The sequence below is a fragment of the Emys orbicularis genome, chromosome 4 (genome assembly GCF_028017835.1).
Source record: "Emys orbicularis isolate rEmyOrb1 chromosome 4, rEmyOrb1.hap1, whole genome shotgun sequence".
Classification (NCBI taxonomy): Eukaryota; Metazoa; Chordata; order Testudines; family Emydidae; genus Emys; species Emys orbicularis.
Genome location: NC_088686.1, coordinates 107,169,864 through 107,191,685, shown reverse-complemented (window position 1 = coordinate 107,191,685; position 21,822 = coordinate 107,169,864). Strand labels below are relative to the sequence as shown.

The 21,822-nt window shown below is 45.9% G+C and overlaps 1 protein-coding gene across 1 annotated transcript in view; it reads left to right on the top strand.

Annotated features, from left to right (window-relative positions):
• The window catches only part of LOC135877391 (NACHT, LRR and PYD domains-containing protein 3-like), a 184,214-nt gene that overhangs the window by 39,829 nt on the left and 122,563 nt on the right, over positions 1-21,822 (top strand). Inside the window, exons 6-7 of the mRNA XM_065402819.1 lie at positions 4,408-4,578; positions 20,374-20,547. Of these exons, the coding sequence (XP_065258891.1) occupies positions 4,408-4,578; positions 20,374-20,547 (345 nt within the window). The remainder of the gene's footprint in view (positions 1-4,407; positions 4,579-20,373; positions 20,548-21,822) is intronic.

The following is a 21,822-nucleotide window of genomic DNA, read 5'->3' as shown; positions in this document are numbered from 1 at the left end:
CTGTGAGCTTCAGGAAGGGGTTGTCTCTGATGGACGGAATGGTGAGCATTTCCTTGTTGAGCAGTGGAGCCAGAGCAGGCTGGTGAAAGATAAAGGCAGTTGCGGGGTGGGTCATCTGCAAACTTCCCTAGGCTAGAGAGCCATGGCTGGCAAGGGCTGGAGATGAACAGCAGCAAAGGGAGAGGTCTGCTGGCTCTCTGAGCTGGAAAGCTGCAACCAGAGAGGGCTGATGGCTGAGGAAGGTTGGTGGGGTGAGCCCACCGATGTCTCCAGGCAAGACCTGGAGCCACACCTCGGAAAGAAACAAGGCAAAAAACCAACCCAGCTAAAGGGCCTGGGATGAGGTGTGGGGAGAGACTCTATACCAATACTTGGTGTTCGACAGTTGGGACAAATGGATTGTTTGGACTGTGCTGGGGAGATTTTGGTTTTTATGCTACAGGTTGTACCTCTTTGGGAAGCATCCTCGGGACCTGACCGGTCCCAAACCACGGAATTTGCCAGACCAGTGGAGGTCAATGTCCGCTCCTCTGCTGCCGGCCACAGAGCTCTGCTCCGGCGGCACAGGGATCCAAGGGTGCTAGAAGGAAGAGGCAGGGCGGCTGGAGAGCCTTGCACCAGAACGGCAATGTGTGCTCTGTTTGGGATCATACAAGACAATTCAGAAAGTTCAGCTAGGATAGACTGTACTTGCCTATTTATAAAGTGGAACATCGACACATTTGTGTTGTATTGTTTGCACTGGCTTCCTACTGATTTTATGTAAAATGTAGAGGTCCCCTTTTCATCTATAAAACCTTAACTGGAATGGGTGATGGCTACCTGAGAAACCACATCTCTTCTTATGCAGTATTGCAGCAGATGAGCAGCTGACCTAACCCAAATCTCTGCCAAGCCCTGAGCCCCCTTCCACACTCCAAAGCCCTCATCCCCACCCCACCCCAGAGCCCTCACCCCCAGCCAGAGCCCTGATCCCACCACACCCCAACCCTCTGCCCTACCCTGAGCCTGCTCCTACACTCCAAACCCTTCGGCCCCACCCCTTTAATTTTGTTCTATGCACCAGTATGGAGGTGATTAGTCACACATCACCTCCATATTGGTGCACATAACAAGATTAATTCCGCACATGACTGGGAAAAAATTGTTCTCAAATCAGTCCAGTCTACAAATGATGACAATTATTATTATTATTATTTATTATTTTGTATTTCATGGTACAAGTTCACATTGTTGTATGATTACAGACTTTTGCTTTAACGAAACGAAAAAAGTATGGGAACATGCATAGAATATATCACCTGGGTCTAAGTATTTCCCAAACTTTCAAAAACAGTACTATTTTGAGTAAATAGCTGCATTATCAATCATATTAGAAGATTTCTGCCACTTTTGGTGAAAATCAAAACTTTTTTGAGTTGTTGCCATTTTTGTGATTTTCAATTTTTTCTCAGATTGGATAATCAATAACGTTTAATCATTAGAGAAAAAACACGTCACTTCCGACATCTACGTCCACCCTGGTATTTCTGCCAGTTATGTGCCTAACATGGCAGCAATGAAGTTTTTCTAGCTGATGGGTTACCCCTTAGTGCCCAGTAAGGGCTGGGCTGGTAATCTAGTGAAAATAACAGGTTTTCAGTCCTGCTTCAATTGTAAATCTACATGTAAACTTAATCATGGAGCTGCTAATGCCTTTGCGAACATTCCTGTCTCCCACTGAGTTGATGTTGCTTTTGGACTGTGTATGCATCTGCTGGGAAATAATCAAATCTATTTTGGGGTCATGTGGTTTTGATGTATCCCCATCTCTTTACAGTACATCACAATATGACATATTAGCAAGCCATCCTAGTTCAGAATTCCAAATGAAAACAATGAATGCTCTTGTAATTTTGATAGAACACAATTTTGCCCTTAAATGTATGGCAAATTTCTAAAACACTGCAAATGGCACCTGACATTTCAAAAACATCTGAGTCAGTCCAACCTTCCCTCCATTGTCCCCACACTCACACATACTGGAGTTCCCTCACATCTAGGGAACCCATTTTGAATTTTTGTTTTCCCTTCCAACAGCTCTTCAAATGTTTGCTTGGGTCTGGTCTGGTCAGTAGTTAGATCTTTTCAATTTTTTCCTACACACTTTAGCAAATCACAATAGGTATCACAGTGAGAAGCCTCATTAGTAGCTCAGGCCCTAATGTTCAATACCTGATTGGTAGGTATCTCTTCCTTAAGAGCCTTAATTATTGGGCGCGGGGGAAAAAGGTTATGTTGGTTAAAAAATATGGGGGCCCTTCTGAAACTGAGAAACATCAGGGACTAAGCACAGCTCTATGCAAGAGAAAGGATGGTCGTGTAATTAAATTGCTGGATCAAAACTCAAACTCTCTGTGTGACCTTGGGTAAGTCATTCAATCTCTTATGGGTCTCAATTGTCCATTTGAAAAATGACAATAATAATATTTCCTTTCCCTACCTTTTACCTGTCTGGTCTATTTAGATTGTAGAATCCTCAGGGCAGGGATTCTCTGTGTGTAGCGTTGCTCCTTCTTCTAGCACCAGTGTCCTGTTCTGACACCAGCGTTACCCTCAGCCAAGTGGTGGCAGGTGTCCAGCACCTTTCAGATCAGAGGAGAAATCGGTGACAGGGAGTCTGGGTAAACTCTAAGTGAAACTTGTCATATTTACATTTATTCATCTGTTTTGGAATGAGAGGGTCAAACAGCAGAGGCTCCTCTTCCAGAGATTGAGCCCAGCACCAAATTCCCAAAGAGAAACTCTGCCTCCAGAATGGACCCTAATCAGCGCTGAGGGTGAAGAATAAACTCTGCTACTGTTGGCACAGCTACCTCCTTCCCAAAGCTCACCCCCAAAACCACTACTCATTTGCGGGGTGTCCCTCTTTTTTTATCCCAGTTGGGTCCTTCTTTACCGTCATGTGTCTTCTCCACACTTTGGGTCCTTTTTCTCCTCAACTTCTCATTTCTCTTCCCTCCTTTCTTACCGTTAAATCTTGTGGAGCTCTTCACTGTTGCTTCATAAAGAACACCCTCTCCCTACCTCCCCAGGCTAGGGTTTATCTCCATATTTTCCCACATACACCCATGAATTTATTTCTTCTTCTCTTCAATGAAAACATAGATTCTCTCATCCTATTGGGGGTGCCTCTCTTCCTCTCTCCAAAATATTTCAGGGGCTCTACCAACCATGACAGACCTTGGGGGTCCCCCAGGGAGTGGGGGCTTCTCTCCCTAATACAAATTCAGGACTCTTTTTCTCTCTCAAACATTAGGACTTCCCTCCCCATTTGGCGGAGTGACCATATTTTGAAGTCAACTGTAGTGATGGAGGAGGCCGTGCAGGTGACAGTTGCAATGGAGAGAGGGCGGATGGCTGAGTGGCAGTATGTGACAACCATGCTGAGGGCTGGTCACTGAGATGCACATGGTCATAGCCAGGCTGCTGCCATAGTTCTACACTCTGCTGGCTGGCAGCTCCCCCAGGAGCCTCGACTCTGCAGGGTGGATGCAAAATCCAGTAGAAAATGTCTGTTGTAATAACCCCACCAGAGTTTCTGGAACAGGCCCTGCCAACAGGGTCACATGGTCGCCCTCCTCTCAGGGGCTCTTCTTCCCCAAACTTTGGAAATCCCCCTGGTTGTGGGGCTGTTCTCCTCTTTGTCTTCCAATCCCCCCAACCTTTGATCCCTGGTCTCAGTGGAAGGTGGGTGTGATGCTGCCAGTGCTGGGCCGGGGTCACAGTTGCCTCCCCACCCCAGGCCTGAGGCTCAGAGCTGGGGGCAGAGACAGGAGATGGCTGCGTCCTGCAGGGCAGCAGCAGAGCTAGAGCTGGGGGCACGGAGGGGAAGGATCTCCCAGCTCCACCTGCTCTGAGCCTGGCCCAGCTGCCTGGGGAGAGGGTTCCACCTACAGCCTCCCTGCAGCAATGGTCCTGGTCTGATTGGGTCACACCATTCTGGGGCTGATCAGTGCCAAGTCCAATCTGATTGGCTGAGAGCTGGGTAGGTGGGACTTAGGATAGCCAGATGGCTTCCCCTTAAATTCTGGTTGGTCAGTGGAAAGGGTGAGGGGCAGTGCTTAGTGATGAAGTTTTACCGAGAACCTTCATCCTTATTGGTCAATGGCAGAGGTGTAAGGATTGGGGTGTCTGAGTCATTCACAGTCCTGATTGGTCAAGAGTCAAGTTCAAGAGGTGGGGATTAGGCAGGAAGTCCCACCCAACACTGGTTTCCCCTTGCAATAAGGTGAGGTTTGGGAGAGTCGGTGGAGCATGTGGATTGGTCAGGGAAAGGGGCTGGTGGGCGGGGCCACCTGTCAGAACAACTGTGACGCGCCCCCTTCAAACTGTGATCCCCCTTCTCTGTGTTTCTCTCTCCTGCAGCTTGTGGAAATGTCGTCTCACAGGCGCTTGCTGTGGGGATCTCGGCGCTGTTCTCAGAACCAGTCAGAGCCTGACAGAGCTCAACCTGGGTGGTAATAAACTGGGAGATGCCGGAGTGCGGCGGCTGTGCGAGGGACTGAAACACCCGAACTGCAAACTGCAGAGACTGCTGTAAGTAACTTTGTCCTCCTCTGTGCATTTACAGGTGTCCTCTGTGTAAAGTGCTTGACAAAGTGAGAGATGGTGGAGAGGAGGAGAAGATTTTTTTTTCTCTCTGCTCCACTCTGATGTTTCTTGGGGACTGAGAGTCACCTCGTTACCCCCTGCCTACAGCCAGAGGGAGTCTGACTAGTAGTACCTGGGTGTCAGCTCCCTAGCATCAGCAGCCCTTCACTCACTCAAGCACTCTCCTCTGGGCTTATGCCAGCCCCAGCTTTGCCTTCCAGGCTGAAAAGAGGGGCATCCTAATCACTGAATCCCTGATTCATTCTCCTGTGATACCAAGCCCCTGACTCTGGCTACTCACAGAAGTACCAAAATCTCTGCACCCAAAGATGTAATTTACCCCAGTTTATCAGAGTTACCTTAACCACTGCTCCTGTAAGCCACATAGCACTTGTGAACACTTACCATAAAAACAAAAAGAGGTTTATTTAAGAAAGAATAAAAATTTATTCAGGAAAGAGAGAAGGTGATGGAAACAACTGGTTGTAATGCAAAACAAAATCCTAAAGCGTGAACCTCGGTCTACACTTCTCAATAGTTACCTGTCCTATCTAATGAACTAGGTTTTCCCCACAAAGATCAGTCAGTTGCAGAACTAGCTGGTTCCATAAGAACCAGGATCCAAATGTTCAGAACAGCTCCCTGAACTCCTCAAAGACTTTCCTTAGTAAATACAGAGTGCCTTTGCCTACACTCTGTTATACTGAAAATCATCATTTGTTATATTCATAGCCACGATGATCCCCCGCCTGCTGTGATGTTCCTTTTCACCTCCTAGTGGTTTTGATCATTTGCCATGGTCTGTGATGGTTTTCCATTGATTGTTATGGGATGTGGCAAGGGTAGACAACACACTTTCTGTAGATACGTTACATATTATACTCGACGAATAAATATCCTGTAAGATGTGTTTTTTGTATTGAGTTTGTCTGGTCTGAGGTGAGAGCTGTTTGCAAAGAACAGGGGACCCTTTGCCAAGGGCACTCTGTGTCACACCAACCCAGTTTCCTTATTAAACCATCTCCAATTCATGCTGACCCTGGTGTTGTTTCTGACAAGGGCTTTAGCGAAGAAGTGATCTTGCATTTTGCTCAGACCCTGGCCATGCCAGGGCTCAGTCTGATCCCCTCTCCGAAGCAATTCTACAGCTGAGTTCTAGCTGTTGAGAACACTCTGCTCCAATGCCCTGGAGTCTGAACCTGAGCATCTCCAGTGGGATTGTCCCTGTGGAGCACAGTTGAGACTGTCTGTACAGGCCATTGGCCTTGGCAGCAACAGCACAACTCCGTAACATACCTGTAACTGCACAGCCACACACAAACTTGTGTACAGCAGCGCACAAGGGATCCCATCACCTCTGGTGTTTAACCTGCTCAGAGGAAATACAATCACATATTTTCCACCATCACATCCCTCTGCACTGTTTTAGCACAGGCACTGGCAAAGCAGCTGCAGTCGTGCAATGAGTCTTCTCCCAGTGAAGTTCCACACTGCCCCTGCTCATCCTTCCACGAGCATTTTGATAATTCAGACTCACTGAGCTCAACACAGGGGAATTTAGGGGAAATGTAAAGGCCTGCAATGTGCAGGAAGGCAGACTAGATGAGCTAATGATCTCTTGTGGCCTTAAACTCTGTGAAGCAGATACTGTCACCTGCCAAGCCACTCACTGGAGTTAGTTGCAAAAATTCATAATTTCGGTTCAAAAATGGATGAAGTACTAAGCAAAATATTCCAAAGAGAATTGTTTCCATTTTTCTGCAAGCTGTGCCACTCGTATACCAGCCCAACAGCAGCTGAGGGGAGACTCGTTGGTCTCTGCTTGGCCTGGCCTCAAACACCCACCACTCAGATTTACAAAGACACAATGATTGAGACATACAATGTTATAGCATTAGAATTTCAAACACGTGTCAACTTAAAAATTGTTTGGTGCATTGGGAATTCTTGTGCAAAAATATAAAATGCTACAGCATCGCAGTGCTGACTAACCCCTGATTTATGTGCATGAACACAGACACCCCACAATGCATAATGACTGGCTGTTGACAGCATCCGCAGCAAATTCCAAACTCCTGAAAACACAGAGCAGGGTAATGAATTAACAAATTTACTCTCTGCACTCCCCCACCCCAACTAAATCCTCTTTTCTATGGTTCTCCATCACCCACTGAATGCTCCCATCCTTCCAGCCCCGAGGGACTCCACTATAGCAGGTGGGGTAGAACTTCAGATGAGCATTCTCTGGGCTGCGTGGAGGACCTCAAAGATATTCTTCCTTTGGGCCCAGAGCACTCTTCTCTCTAGCTCCTAAAGGAAAACACTGGATAGAGAGAAACTGAGTTTAGCTACTAGACAAACAAAACATCTGAAAAAATAACAAAATTTAAACACACAAGCAAACTCTGTGTTAAAAACCTGTGATCGAGTTTGAATAGGAATCACCAGTTTGCTCAGAAATTTCACACTTTCCGCCCAGACAAGGACTTAGCCAAATAGTTCCATCTACTTCTCATCTCCAGACTGGATCACTGTAATTCACTGCACCTAACATTCAATCTAACACTGTATATGTTCCAGCTGATAGAAGAGAACTCTCCACCTCTTCTGTGGTTTATGTCACTATGACCACATCAGCTCAGTGCTCCAATCCCTCCATTGGCTGCCAGTCAGCTTCTGTTGCCAATTGAATGACATGGTCTTAATCCTTTATGAAACTCCTGAACCAAGCCCAGGACCAGAGATGACTCCCAGCCTTTAGGAGCAGACAGGGAAGCAGCCTCAGCAGAGACCGATGGACACTGATGTCATCAGACTGCCTGCTACAAGTTGTCACTTTTGACATTCTCTTCCTTGTGCTGATTGGCTGTTCGTTGCAAACCTGTCCTTTGCCCTCCCTTCACGATTGGTGCATCTCAGCCTCTTTCCATGATCCCCTTATTCCTTCCTTCCCCCCTCCCTTCTTTGTCCCCCTCCATTCCTATCTCCTTTAATTTAGCTAATCGCCACCTAGCAACTCCCACCCAAAGAATTAAGGAAAACCCAAATGCAAAGACTCACCCTCCTTCTCCGCAGGGCAAAATAAAACACAAAAGGTCACTATTGCATTGTTCATTCTGCTTGTGTGTTCCATCCCTGTCCCCTCCCTTTAGTCTGTCTTGTCTAATTACATCATAAACTCTTCAGGGGAGGGACTAGCTACTATTCTGTACAGCTCCTAGCACAATGAGGCCCTGTTCTTGGGTGAGCCCCAGGCACTGCTCGAGTTACTACATTATGTTATTACATCATTCCTGTGCCAAAGTTGGAACACATGCCATAAACCAGTCTCGTCCATTCCTCTCTGTCATTTGCTGCTGCTTCCATTTGCTCTAAGGTATGGAGATGGACTATTCTGCCTTCCCTGCTAAAGCTTCTGCTCAATGTTTCCCTTGGGCACCCTTGTTTTCGCACAGAATTTGATTTCCATTTGATGACTTCATGTGGGAGTTTGTGTTGGTATCTGGAATACATGCCCCAAATATGTTCAGTGTGCCCTCAGATTGTGTTGGAAATGAGCTGCTCATTGGTGATTTCTCGGATCTTTTTGTTGACGATGATGTCTTTCCAACCAATGCCAAGAATCTTTTGTAGGCACTTATTTTCGAAGGCATCTAGTTTTCTGAGTAAAGCTTTGTAGCTCTCCAACTCTAGCAGTCTTATGTTAACACCAAGATTATGTTTGAATTGAAGATTCTTGGTTTTGTTCTGGTGCTGAATATCTTTGGTTTCCATACATTGCTGAGTTTAGTAAATGCCTTTCCTATACTATTCCTATACAACTGCATTTGCTCCAAACCCTAAGTCCGTGACAAATACCTACAAGAGCTTTATCAAGCATTTCTAAAAGTACAATACCCACCTGGGGAAGTGAGGAAACAGATTTACAGAGCGAGACGGATACCCAGAAGTCACCTACTACAGGATAGGCCCAACAAGGAAAATAACAGAACACCACTGGCCATCACATACAGCCCCCAGCTAAAACTTCTCCAGCGCATCATCTAAGGTCTACAACCTATCCTGGAAAAGATCCCTCACTCTCACAGACCTTGGGAGGCAGGCCAGTCCTCACTTACAGACAACCTCCCAACCTGAAGCAGATACTCACCAGCAACTACACACCACACCACAGAAACACTAAACCAGGAACCAATCCCTGTAACAAACCTCGTTGCCTACTCTGTCCCCATATCTACTCTAGTGACACCACAGTCACACCATCAGGGGCTCATTCACCTGCACATCTACTAATGTGATATATGCCATCATGTGCCAGCAATGCCCCTCTGCCATGTACATTGCCCAAACTGGACTTTCGCTACATAAAAGAATAACTGGACACAAATCAGACATCAGGAATGGTAACATACAAAAGCCAGTAGGAGAACACTTCAATCTTCCTAGACATTCAATAACAGATTTAAAAGTAGCCATTCTTCCACAAAAAGACTTCAAAAACAGACTTCAAAGAGTAACTGCAGAGCTACAATTCATTTGCAAACTTAACACCATTAATTTGGGCTTGAATATGGACTGGGAGTGGCTGGCTCTCTACAAAAGCAATTTTCCCTCTTTTGGTATTGACACCTCCTCACCATTTATTGGGAGTGGACTTCATCCACCCTGACTGAATTGGCCTTGTCAATGCTGGTTCTCCACTTTTAAGGTAATTCCCTTGTCTTCATGTGCCAGTATATTTATGCCCGTATCTGTAATTTTCACTCCATGCATCTGAAGAAGTGGATTTTTACCCACAAAAACTTATGCCAAAATAAATACGTTAGTCTTTAAAGGGCCACTGGGACTCCTCATTGTTTTTGTGGATAGAGACTAACACGGCTACTTTTATGATACTTTCCTATACTTGATGTCACTTCCTTCTGGAGGTATCTGATGGTCAATATGGTGCTTCTGACATAAGAAAGTAGAACAATTTGTCTGATAATTTTGCATTCTAATGTGCTGTTACTGCTTGACCTCTGAGGTTCAAGGATGTTTACTTTCACATAATTAACTCTGAGCCCTGCTTAGCCTGCTATTTTTCCCAACTTGTCTGACTTTGTAAATTTTCAGGGCTCTTGCTCAGTAATACAATATCATTAGCTAAGTCTGGGTCTTCGTGGCATTTGCTGTCTAACTATGCTAGACTGGTGTTTGTGTTACTAATATACTTCTGCATTGCTGCACCTTGTGCCTGTGTCTTTCAGTCCCAAGCATGGATAAAGTGGGGAGGGTTGAGTGCAAGGCTAAACACGTAGTCTCATAAAAACACCTCACCAGTTATAGAAACAGAACCAGGCTACCATTCCGGTAAGAATGAACAGTGCTGCCCCTTTGTGCTTCAGGAAGGCTCCTGAGAAAAGCCAGTCTCTGGAAGCCAAGTCCCTAAAAAGTTGGATTCTGAAAGCAAGAAAACATTTCAGGTCTGGTTACTGGTATGTGAGAACAATGTTTCACACATCAATGATCTTACAGATCATGAGAGTTATGGACAACTATAGACTTGAAATCCTGGGCATCGGTGAGAGCATACTGAGAGATGTGGATAAGAAGTGCTTCAGGCAAGAGAAGAAACATATGATTCACTCAGGGCATAGTGACAACAAGCACTCAGAGGGAGTAGTTCTCGTTATGACAGATTCTGCAGAAAAATCACTCATCAACTGGGAATCTACTAACCAGCACATCATAGACACCAGACTCCAAACCAGATTCCTAAAGATGTCAGTTATACGGTGCTGTGCTCCAATGGAGGAATACAGTGATGAGAATAAAGATGATTTCTACTGTAGTACAAATAATAATAATACGGTTCTAACCCCAGTAAGATGAAGGACCAAATTTTGATCTGTGAACTGCTGAGATCGCTGGGCTCCTCTGGGACACTGCAGTTCACAAAGCCCAGGACCAAGGATGTGAGAGCTGGGAACGAAGCACTCTCGTCCTCATCAGACCCATCTCTGTTCTATGTCTAGACCTAAACCCAGCTGAATATTGCAGTGGACAGGTGAAGCTGGATGCAGTTATTCAGTAGTTTCCTAATCAGGTTGCTAGAAGGAATGTTACGCCATTATGTACGCTCTGGAGAAGCTACGCCCATACATTTAAGGACAGCATTTCCACCTGCAGACCAACCATGCTGCACTGAAGTGGCTTCATACCATCAAGAAAAATAACAAGAAACTTCTTCGGTGGAGTTTAGCTCTCCAAGATTTTGATTTTGAAATTCAACACATTTCAGGAGCTTCTAACAAGGTGGCTGATGAACTCTCCCGTGAAAGTTGCGCAGAATCAGCTGGGTAAAAATGTCCCTGTATTCTAAGTCATTTTAGCCCTTGAAATGTGGACAATACTGTCTAGTCTTCATGTAATTGGTAGTAAAATTAAAGGTGCGTGTGTCTTATTTACTCTGTTTTCTCCTAGAGCTCAAGGAAGAAATCAGAGCCAGTGTGAAACAGGCTCTCCAGCACCATCTGTGATTTGGGGGGCATGTCATGAATATAGGAGGAAGGGTAGCAACCTTTATGTATGCCAGCCCATTCTGTAGCATAAAATCCCTCCTTGGCAGCTGTACTGGATTGCCTTACCTGCAAGGGGTTAAGCAGTTCAAATGACCTAGTTGGCACCTGACCAGAAGGACCAATGAGGAAAGAAGATACTTTCAAATCTGGGGGGAAGGATTTGTTTTGTTGTTCTGTGGGTTGTTCTCTTTCCGGACAGAGAGAGAAGCCAAGCAGGTACAATATCTCCTGAAAATATACCTGGAATAATCCATCTAAAAATCACAGAAATTGTAAGTAAGGCAAGGAAATGTGTTCGGTTATCTTTTGTTTTAGCTTGTGAATTTTCCTATGCTACAGAGGTAGTTTAATTCCTGTTTTTGTAACTGTGAAGCTGAGCCTAGAGGGGAATCCTCTGTGTTTTAAATCTTTTTGTTACCCTGTAAAAGTTACCTTCCATCCTGATTTTGCAGGTGTGATTCTTTTACTTTTTTCTTTATAAAAAACGTTTTTCTTTTAAGAACCTGATTGATTTCAGTGTCCTGAAGACAAAGGGTCTGGTTGTGCTCACAATGCTGAAACAACTGGTTGGTATTTTATTCTCAGGCCTCCCCAGGAATGGGGGTAAAGGAGCCTTGAGAGATATATTAGGGGGATAGGGATTCCAAGTGACACTTCCTTGAATGTTTGTGTAAATCACTTGGTGTTGGCAGCAATACCAGTCCAAGGAAAAGGGGGGGGGGATTTTGCCTTGGAGAATTTTAACCTAAGCTGGTAGAATATAAGCGTAGGGGGTCTTTCATGTGGGTCCCCACATCTGTACCCTAGAGTTCGGGAGGAGGGGTTACCCTGACAGAAGTCAAGACTAAAAACAAAGATTTAAGTTTGTGCGAAGGGGGATTTTTTAGCTTACATTATAAAATATTTGCATGACGGGATCTTGTTTCACCAACTCTGACTGGAAGCCAAAGACACTGGTCATTGAGCAACCAAATTTGGTGCTTGTACAGAAACTCTTCCACAATTTTAGGTCCGTTTTACCAGTTAATGGGCTCCCTGCATCTCACTGTTCACAACCAGATACAGCATTCATTTGGTCAGCAGAACCTCCATATGCTTCTCCTTTAATCATGGTTTGTGGCCCAGCAGTTCGATGGTCCAAATGATGCTCATCAGTTACTGTCATGTGTGTGGGGGGGGGGAAGGAAGGGGACAGCTGTCTTGTTTGGGTACCAGTGTTTCAACCAAAAATGTCTCCAATGAGCTTCTCTTGTCACCAAGTGAACTATCGCCAATTTATTCTTCCCTGTGCCAACACTGGACCTCAGGTGCTAGCTGAATAAATTCCACATTTTGTTTAGGGTTGTTGTATTTTTTACTACAGTAAAGCGACAGCTCTGCTATAGTTAATGTTCAGATCAGCTGCCTGTTTAAACTCGATGCCTGAGAGGTCTAAAATCTACAGTTACTCAGATTGCATTGAATTTGGTGTGCCTCATGGGTGCAAGGGGTTCTGTTAGTGACCAAAAATTAGGGTCATTTGACCAAGGGGTTCCTGCGATACAGCACCCCCCCAAGCTTTTCTTAAAGTTGACAAATTCTGGCCACCTATTTATGCTCATAGATAAAGATCAATCTAGGGCTCAGCTCATCACAACAAGGTCTCAAATGGTCAAGGGTTTCCCAACAGAGGGCCTGGCACCCACAAGCCCTTTGGGGGAAATCAAATTAAAACATTTTTGGAGAAAGAGTTTGCGTCTCCAGTTACACAGTTCAGAAGTCTTGTGCACCAATTTATGTTCCTAATGGATTAATCTGAGCATGTGCAGAGACAGAGGCTACTATCTGGAAAACCAGCTGTCACAAGACCTGGGTGGCACTATGGGGGTGTTATGATAATTGCATCTGAGTACCACCCCTAGCACTAGGAGTTCAAATCCAATCTGGGTCATAAATCTGAAGTAAAAGAAGCAGGCATATTGCTGCAAGATGCCTCTGTTACAGGGTAATTTTAATTTGGGGGGAAACAGGATCTGAATATTGCAGAAGGAGCTGAAACTATTGTGTGAAAAAAAGCCACACAAGCAAATGCTCAGTGGGAGAGGAAGGTTATTGGGGTGAAAGAGTAGGTGGGAAGAGGGTTAAGGCTCAGGTAATGGGAGTTTAGGGACACAGGGGGAGAATGGTTTGGGTTTGTGCGTGCCACAATCTGGATTTCCCCCAATCCATCTACAGGGGCATGACCGCTCCCCTCATGTGAGCCAGGTTCAGGGGGGGGGCTTGCTTTTCCAGGGGAGTCTGGTGCCCCTCTCCCTATTACTTATGTGACTGGGGGGTCCCTTGTCCCCCTGGTGGTGTCTGAACTCTTCTCCATGCTCCTGGGTAAGTGTGAGGGTCTAGGGGCTCCCCGATCATCTATGGGGTGTAACCCCCATCACTGCCCCCTCATGTGAACCAGATTCTGGATAGGATTTGCCTTTCTGGGGTATCTGACCCCCTCTCTCTAACCCCTCCATGTAATCTGGAAGTCACTGCCCCTTTGGTGGTGTCTGAGCCCTGCTCCCTGTCCCCCGCCTCCCTGTGCTTGCTTGGCTCTGGGAGCCCCTGTCCATCTATGGGACCCTCATCTGTTCCCCCCTCAAATGAGGCAAGTAAATAATTAATAATAATTAATGGAGATATCCCATCTCCTAGAACTGGAAGCGACCTTGAAAGGTCATCGAGTCCAGCCCCCTGCCTTCACTAGCAGGACCAAGTACTGATTTTGCCCCAGATCCCCAAGTGGCCCCCTCAAGGATTGAACTCACAACCCTGGGTTTAGCAGGCCAATGCTCAAACCACTGAGCTATCCCTCCCCCCCAAGGTGCCAGTGGGCTTGCCTGTTGGGGGTATCTGAGCCTGTTTCCTTATCCCGCATGTGAGCCAGGATCTCAGGAAGCTCTGCCCTCTAGCTTAGAACAGGCATGCTCAGAGCATGCACCAAGAACACACGCCTGATACAGGTATTCTTGACACAGCCCAGAAACTCTCCAGCACTGAGGAGGAAGGGAACACCCACAGAAATGAATGGAGCAGTTCACATGTCTCATCGCTATTTTTTCAGGCTGTCTTCATCTCCATGAGGTATTCTCTTTCAGCTGAGAACATCCCATTGAGATTAATGGGCCACTTACCACCCCTCTGAGCTTTCAAATTTGAGGTGTGAAACTCGCCCTGGGTACAGATCTGAGAATGAACTGTAAATATCTGGGAAAAAAATAAATTAAGGTAAATGCCCACAGACCCTTAACTCTGCCCTCTCTGAGTGATGTCGCAGAATGCCCATAACACACACACTTGCACTCTGCTTTTTCATTGTGATGGACAGGTGCTACCTGCCCTTGTCCTACACACAAACACTGTGCCTATTCCCCTGAGAGAATGCCACACTCGTAAAATTTAACAACCACGTCATACCCTTTACAATCCCTTCAGACCAGCACACAGGTTAACACCTAAAACTATACTCTCCCCTACCCATCATTAAATCCACAGACTGCTCTTATATCCCACCTCACTACTGACAATAGCCATAGCACCCAGTGCCCTGCTATTGACACAACCTCCACAATTCTATATTGAAATGTTGCAGACAGGAACCTCATGGTTCACATGCTCCTCTTTCTTTTGAGAATACACACAGGGGGGAGACTCAGACCCAGATCCCCTCACATCACAGTCACAGCTCTATGATAGACAGCTGCAGCGGCACAAGAGCCAGCAAACAGCACTGTAAACAGGGGAGTTTCAGTGGGAGTTTGCAAGGGGAGTTTCTGGGGGAGATTCAGAGAGGCAGGCAGAGGAATAGACAGGCTAGTGAAGGGAGGGGGTGGTGGTGTGCCAGTGTTTTGGTGCCTGCTGTGTGTGTGTGTGGTTTTTTTTTGTTTGTTTGTTTGTTTTTGTTCCCCCCCCCCCTCTTTCTCTGTGGGAGGTGGTGGTTTGGTTTGTGTTTCCTGGACTAACAGGTTTTAGGTGAGAAGGCTATGACCAATACAGAAGCAGCAGTGGAAGACACAATGAGGATGACTGGATGCGGAAGCTGCGGCATGTACATGATCCTGGAGGGGGTATCTGAAAAGAGTTTTGTCTGCATGAAGTGCCGCCTGATAGAGCTGATGGAAGAAAAGATCCGAGAATTGGAGATGCAGGTGGAAACTCTGGTTGAGTTTAGAAGGGGGTTCGAGCAGATGATGGAGCAAAGACATGAGGAGGCTGAAGGAAAAAGCTCAGACTTGCAGATGGAAACAGGACCACAGAATTCTGAGGGGAGACTGCTGGGTGAGGAAAGTGGACAGTGGAAGCATTTGACTTAGAGAACCAGGCAGAGGAAAAGACGGGCTAGTGAAGGAGAAATAGAGCTCAGGAACAGGTTTGCGGAGTTGGAAAATGAAGAAGGGGCACAGCAGGTGGTCGCTGAAGGTCAGAGGGCAAGGAAGAAGAGAAGAGCAGCTAGTCCTATAGGAAGAGGGGAAGAGTCAATGGAGATAACAACACCAAATATGAGCCTCAGGAGGATACGAGATGGGTTGCGGAGGATTACAAGGGACAATAGAAATCAAGAGGACTTGCACCCAGAGGGAGCAGGGGATAGACCGGAGAATCGCACCGTTACCAGGAAAAGGCAGGTCTACGTGACTGGGGACTCCTTACTGAGAAGAATAGACAGGCCTGTAACTAAAGCTGATCCAGAGAACAGAAGGGCGTGCTGTCTGCCGGGTGCTAAGATACGGGATGTGGACCTGAGGTTGAAAAGGATCCTAACGGGAGCGGGAAAGAATCCGCTGATTGTCCTTCATGTGGGAACAAATGATGCAGCTAGATTCTCGCTGCAACGTATCAAGGGAGACTATGCCAGGCTGGGGAAGTCGCTTAAGAAAATCGAGGCTCAGGTGATCTTCAGTGGGATTCTGCCTGTTCCTAGAGAAGGGCAACAAAGGTGTGACAAGATTATGGCGATCAACAGATGGCTCAGGCAGTGGTGCTACAAGGAGGGCTTTGGGATGTATGGCCACTGGGAAGCATTCATGGACAGAGGACTGTTCTCTCGGGATGGACTTCACCTGAGCAAGGAGGGAAATAGACTTCTAGGATGGGGGCTGGCGCAACTGATGAAGAGAGCTTTAAACTAGAAATTTGGGGGAGATGGTTGGGAGATGTCCAGGTAATCTCCACGCCGGAATTTAACATTGAGAAGGAAGAAAACAAAGTAAGAAAGGATACGGACGTGGGTATGAGAATGGACGTGAGGAGGAAGGGTTGTGCAGATACCAGTCTAATAGGTGACACTGGCGGTAGAATGTCTGTGCCTAATCGGGTAAAGAATGTCAGTGAAGCCAAACGGCAAAAATTAAGATGTTTGTACACTAATGCAAGGAGCCTAGGTAACAAAATGGAGGAACTAGAGCTACTGGTGCAGGAAGTGAAACCGGATATTATAGGGATAACAGAAACATGGTGGAATAGCAGTCATGACTGGAGTACAAGTATTGAAGGCTATGTGCTGTTTAGGAAAGACAGAAATAAAGGCAAAGGTGGTGGAGTAGCATTGTATATCAATGATGAGGTAGACTGTAAAGAAATAAGAAGTGATGGAATGGAGAAGACAGAGTCTGTCTGGGCAAAAATCACATTGGGAAAGAAAGCTACTAGAGCCTCCTATGAGATACTGCTTGGGGTGTGCTACAGACCGCCAGGATCCAATTTGGATATGGATGGAGACCTCTTTAATCTTTTTAAGGAAGTAAACATTAATGGGAATTGTGTGATCATGGGAGACTTTAACTTCCCAGTTATAGACTGGAGGACAAGTGCTAGTAATAATAATAGGGCTCAGATTTTCCTGGATACGATAGCTGATGGATTCCTTCACCAAGTAGTTGAAGAACCAACAAGAGGGGATGCCATTTTAGATTTGGTTTTGGTGAGTAGTGAGGACCTCATAGAAGAAATGGTTGTAGGGGACAACCTTGGTTCGAGCGATCAAGAGCTAATTCAGTTCAAACTAGATGGAAGGATAATCAAAAATAGATCTGGGACTAGGGTTTTTGATTTTAAAAGGGCTAACTTTAAAGAATTAAGGAAACTAGTTAGGGAAATGGATTGGACTGAAGAACTTCTGGATCTAAAGGCGGAGGAGGCCTGGAATTACTTCAAGTCAAAGTTGCAGAAACTATCAGAAGCCTGCATCCCAAGAAAGGGGAAAAAATTCATAGGCAAGAGTTGTAGACCAAGCTGGATGAGCAAGCATCTCAGAGAGGTGATTAAGAAAAAGCAGAAAGCCTACAAGGAGTGGAAGATGGGAGGGATTAGCAAGGAAAGCTCCCTTATTGAGGTCAGAACATGCAGGGATAAAGTGAGAAAGGCCAAAAGCAATGTAGAGTTGGACCTTGCAAAGGGATTTAAAACCAATAGTAAAAGTTCTATAGCCATATAAATAAGAAGAAAACAAAGAAAGAAGTGGGGCCACTAAACACTGAGGATGGTGTGGAGGTTAAGGATAATCTAGGCATGGCCCAATATCTAAACAAATACTTTGCCTCAGTCTTTAATGAGGCTAATGAGGAACTTAGGGATAATGGTAGGATGACGAATGAGGAGATGGAGGTAGATATTACCGCATCCGAGGTAGAAGCCAAACTCGAACAACTTAATGGGACTAAATCGGGGGGCCCAGATAATCTTCATCCAAGAATATTAAAGGAACTGGCACATGAAATTGCAAGCCCATTAGCAAGAATTTTTAATGAATCAGTAAACTCAGGAGTTGTACCATACGACTGGAGAATTGCTAACATAGTTCCTATTTTTAAGAAGGGGGAAAAAAGTGATCCGACTAACTATAGGCCTGTTAGTTTGACATCTGTAGTATGCAAGGTCTTGGAAAAAATTTTGAAGGAGAAAGTAGTTAAGGACATTGAGGTCAACGGTAATTGGGACAAAATACAACATGGTTTTACAAAAGGTAGATCGTGCCAAACCAACCTGATCTCCTTCTTTGAGAAGGTAACAGATTTTTTAGACAAAGGAAATGCAGTGGATCTAATTTACCTCGATTTCAGTAAGGCATTTGATACGGTTCCACATGGGGAATTATTAGCTAAATTGGAAAAGATGGGGATCAATATGAAAATTGAAAGGTGGATAAGGAACTGGTTAAAGGGGAGACTACAACGGGTCATACTGAAAGGTGAACTGTCAGGCTGGAAGGAGGTTACTAGTGGAGTTCCTCAGGGATCGGTTTTGGGACCAATCTTATTTAATCTTTTTATTACTGACCTTGGCACAAAAAGTGGGAATGTGCTAATAAAGTTTGCGGATGACACAAAGCTGGGAGGTATTGCTAATACAGAGAAGGACCGGGATATCATACAGGAAGATCTGGATGACCTTGTAAACTGGAGTAATAGTAATAGGATGAAATTTAATAGTGAAAAATGCAAGGTCATGCATTTAGGGATTAATAACAAGAATTTTGGTTATAAATTGGGGACACATCAGTTGGAAGTAACAGAGGAGGAGAAGGACCTCGGAGTATTGGTTGATCACAGGATGACTATGAGCCGCCAATGTGATATGACCGTTAAAAAAGCTAATGCGGTCTTGGGATGCATCAGGCAAGGTATTTCCAGTAAAGATAAGCAGGTGTTAGTACCATTATACAAGGCACTGGTGAGACCTCATCTGGAATATTGTGTGTAGTTCTGGTCTCCCATGTTTAAGAAGGATGAATTCAAACTGGAACAGGTACAGAGAAGGGCTACTAGGATGATCCGAGGAATGGAAAACCTGTCTTATGAAAGGAGACTCAAAGAGCTTGGCTTGTTTAGCCTAACCAAAAGAAGGCTGAGGGGAGATATGATTGCTCTTTATAAATATATCTGAGGGATAAATATCAGGGAGGGAGAGGAATCATTCAAGCTTAGTACCAATGTGGACACAAGAACAAATGGATATAAACTGGACATTAGGAAGTTTAGACTTGAAATTAGATGAAGGTTTCTAACCATTAGAGGAGTGAAGTTCTGGAACAGCCTTCCAAGGGGAGTAGTGGGGGCAAAAGACATATCTGGCTTCAAGAGTAAGCTTGATAAGTTTATGGAGGGGATGGTATGATGGGATAGCCTAATTTTGGCAATTAATTGATCTTTGATTATTAGCAGGTAAATATGCCCAATGGTCTGTGATGGGATGTTAGATGGGGTGGGATTTGAGTTACTACAGAGAATTCTTTCCTGGGTGCTGGCTGGTGAGTCTTGCCCACATGCTCAGGGTTTAACTGATCGCCATATTTGGGGTCGGGAAGGAATTTTCCTCCAGGGCAGATTGGCAGAGGCCCTGGAGGTTTTTCGCCTTCCTCTGCAGCATGGGGCACGGGTCACTTGCTGGAGGATTCTCTGCACCTTGAGGTCTTTAAACCAGTATTTGAGGACTTCAATAACTCAGGCATAGGTTAGGAATTTGTTACAGGAGTGGGTGGGTGAGATTCTGTGGCCTGCGTTGTGCAGGAGGTCAGACTAGATGATCATAATGGTCCCTTCTGACTTTAAAGTCTATGAGTCTATGACGCTCCTCAAGCTAATCCCTAGATCTCCTCATATCGCAATCACAGCTCTTCCAAGCTGATTCAACTTATTCCTCCACCATTCAGTATAGTTACACCTAACACAGTGAATGCATCTGGAGGGCGTGCACTTATACCCAATGTCTATTGCCTTCACTCTGTATTTCCTGGTTTTCTGAAGTGTGAGAAGGGCATAAGCTATCACCGGGCAACCTTAACTCTGAATTAAACAAGATTTTTCATTTAATTAGTGTATTACTGTATTGCTTAAGTGCCCCAGCTAAGATCAGGGCCTCAGTGTGTTACACAATGGACATGTTGTAATGGCAGGTGTCACCAGGTGGTTCTGGTCCTTTCACAGTGCTGATTGGTCAAGAGTCAACTGTAAGGGGTGGGGCTCAGGCAGGAAGTCCAATCTCACACTGATTCCTCATTGCAATAGGGTGGGGGTTGGGACAGGCGGAGGAGCAGGCCTCAAGTTCATTCTGCGCGTGGATTGGTCAGCGAGAGGGGCTGGTGGGCGGGGCCGCCTGTCAGAACAGCTTTGACGAGCCCTGTTCACACTGTGATCCTGCTTCTCTGTGTTTCTCTCTCTTGCAGAATGTGGAGCTGCGATGTCACAGACGCTTGCTGTGGGGATCTCGCCGCTGTTTTCAGAACCAGCCAGAGCCTGACAGAGCTGGACTTGGGTGCTCATTATTCTCTGGGAGATGCTGGAGTGCGGCGGCTGTGCGAGGGACTGAAACACCCGAACTGCAAACTGGAGAGGCTGAAGTAAGTAACATTTGGCTTCCTCTGTGTATTTACAGGTGTCCTCTGTGTAAAGTGCTTGACACAGTGAGAGATGGTGGAGGGGAGGAAAAGATTTTTTCTCTGCTCCACTCTGATGTTTCTCGGGGATGGAGAGTCACCTCGTTACACCCTGCCTACAGTCAATGGGTGTCTTACTAGTAGTACCTGGATGTCAGGTCCCTGGCATCAGCAGCCTTTCACTCACTCAAGCACTCTCCTCTGGGCTTATTCCAGCTCCAGCTTTAACTTGCAGCCTGACAAGAGGGGCACCCTAATCACTGAATCCCTGATTCATTCTCCTGTGATATCCAACCCCTGACTCTGGCTACTCACAGAAGTACCAGAATCTCTGCACTCAAAGGGTATGTCTACACTACAAAATTAGGTCGAATTTACAGAAGTCAATTTTTTAGGAAGCGATTTTATATAGTCGATTGTGTGTGTCCCCACTAAGTGCATTAAGTCATCGGAGTGCATCCACAGTACCAAGGCTAGCGTCGACTTTCGGAGCATTGCGCTGTGGGTAGCTATCCCACAGTTCCCGCACTCTCCACCGCCCATTGGAATTCTGGGTTGAGCTCCCAATGCCTGATGGGGCAAAAACATTGTTGCGGATGGTTTTGGGTACATGTCGTTAGTTGCCCCTCCCTCCGTGAAAGCAATGGCAGACAATTGTTTCGCGCCTTTTTTCTGTGCGGGTGCCATACTGCTTTCAGCAGACGGTGCAGTAGGACTGCTAACCATCATCATCGAACGCCCGCTTCTGCTGCCACTCTGCTCTCCTGCTCTAGCCGCAGATGCTGCAATAGGTTGGAAAAACTAGTCTTCCATCCACCACTTCTGCTTCCACTCTCCTGGTGGTCTCGCAGGTCCTCTATATAACCGTCGTCATCTGCCGCTTCCACTGCAACTCTGCTCTTCTGCTCTTGTCTCTCCATACCACGGCAATCATGCAGCGCACTCAGCTCAGCTAATGGACATAAGCTGTTGTGTCCTGGCAGCAAACGGCACAGTAGGTCTGCAAAACTGGTCTTCCAACCATCGCTTCCACTGCCACTCTGCTCTCCTGCTCTCCTGCAGACACCATACCACGGCAAGCATTGAGCCCGCTCAGATCACCGCGGCTGTTATGAGCATTGTAAACACCTTGCGCATTATTCTGCAGTATATGCAGAACCAGAACCTGCAAAAGCAGGCAAGGAGGCGACGGCACTGCAGTGATGAGAGTGATGAGGACATGGACACAGACTTCTCTCA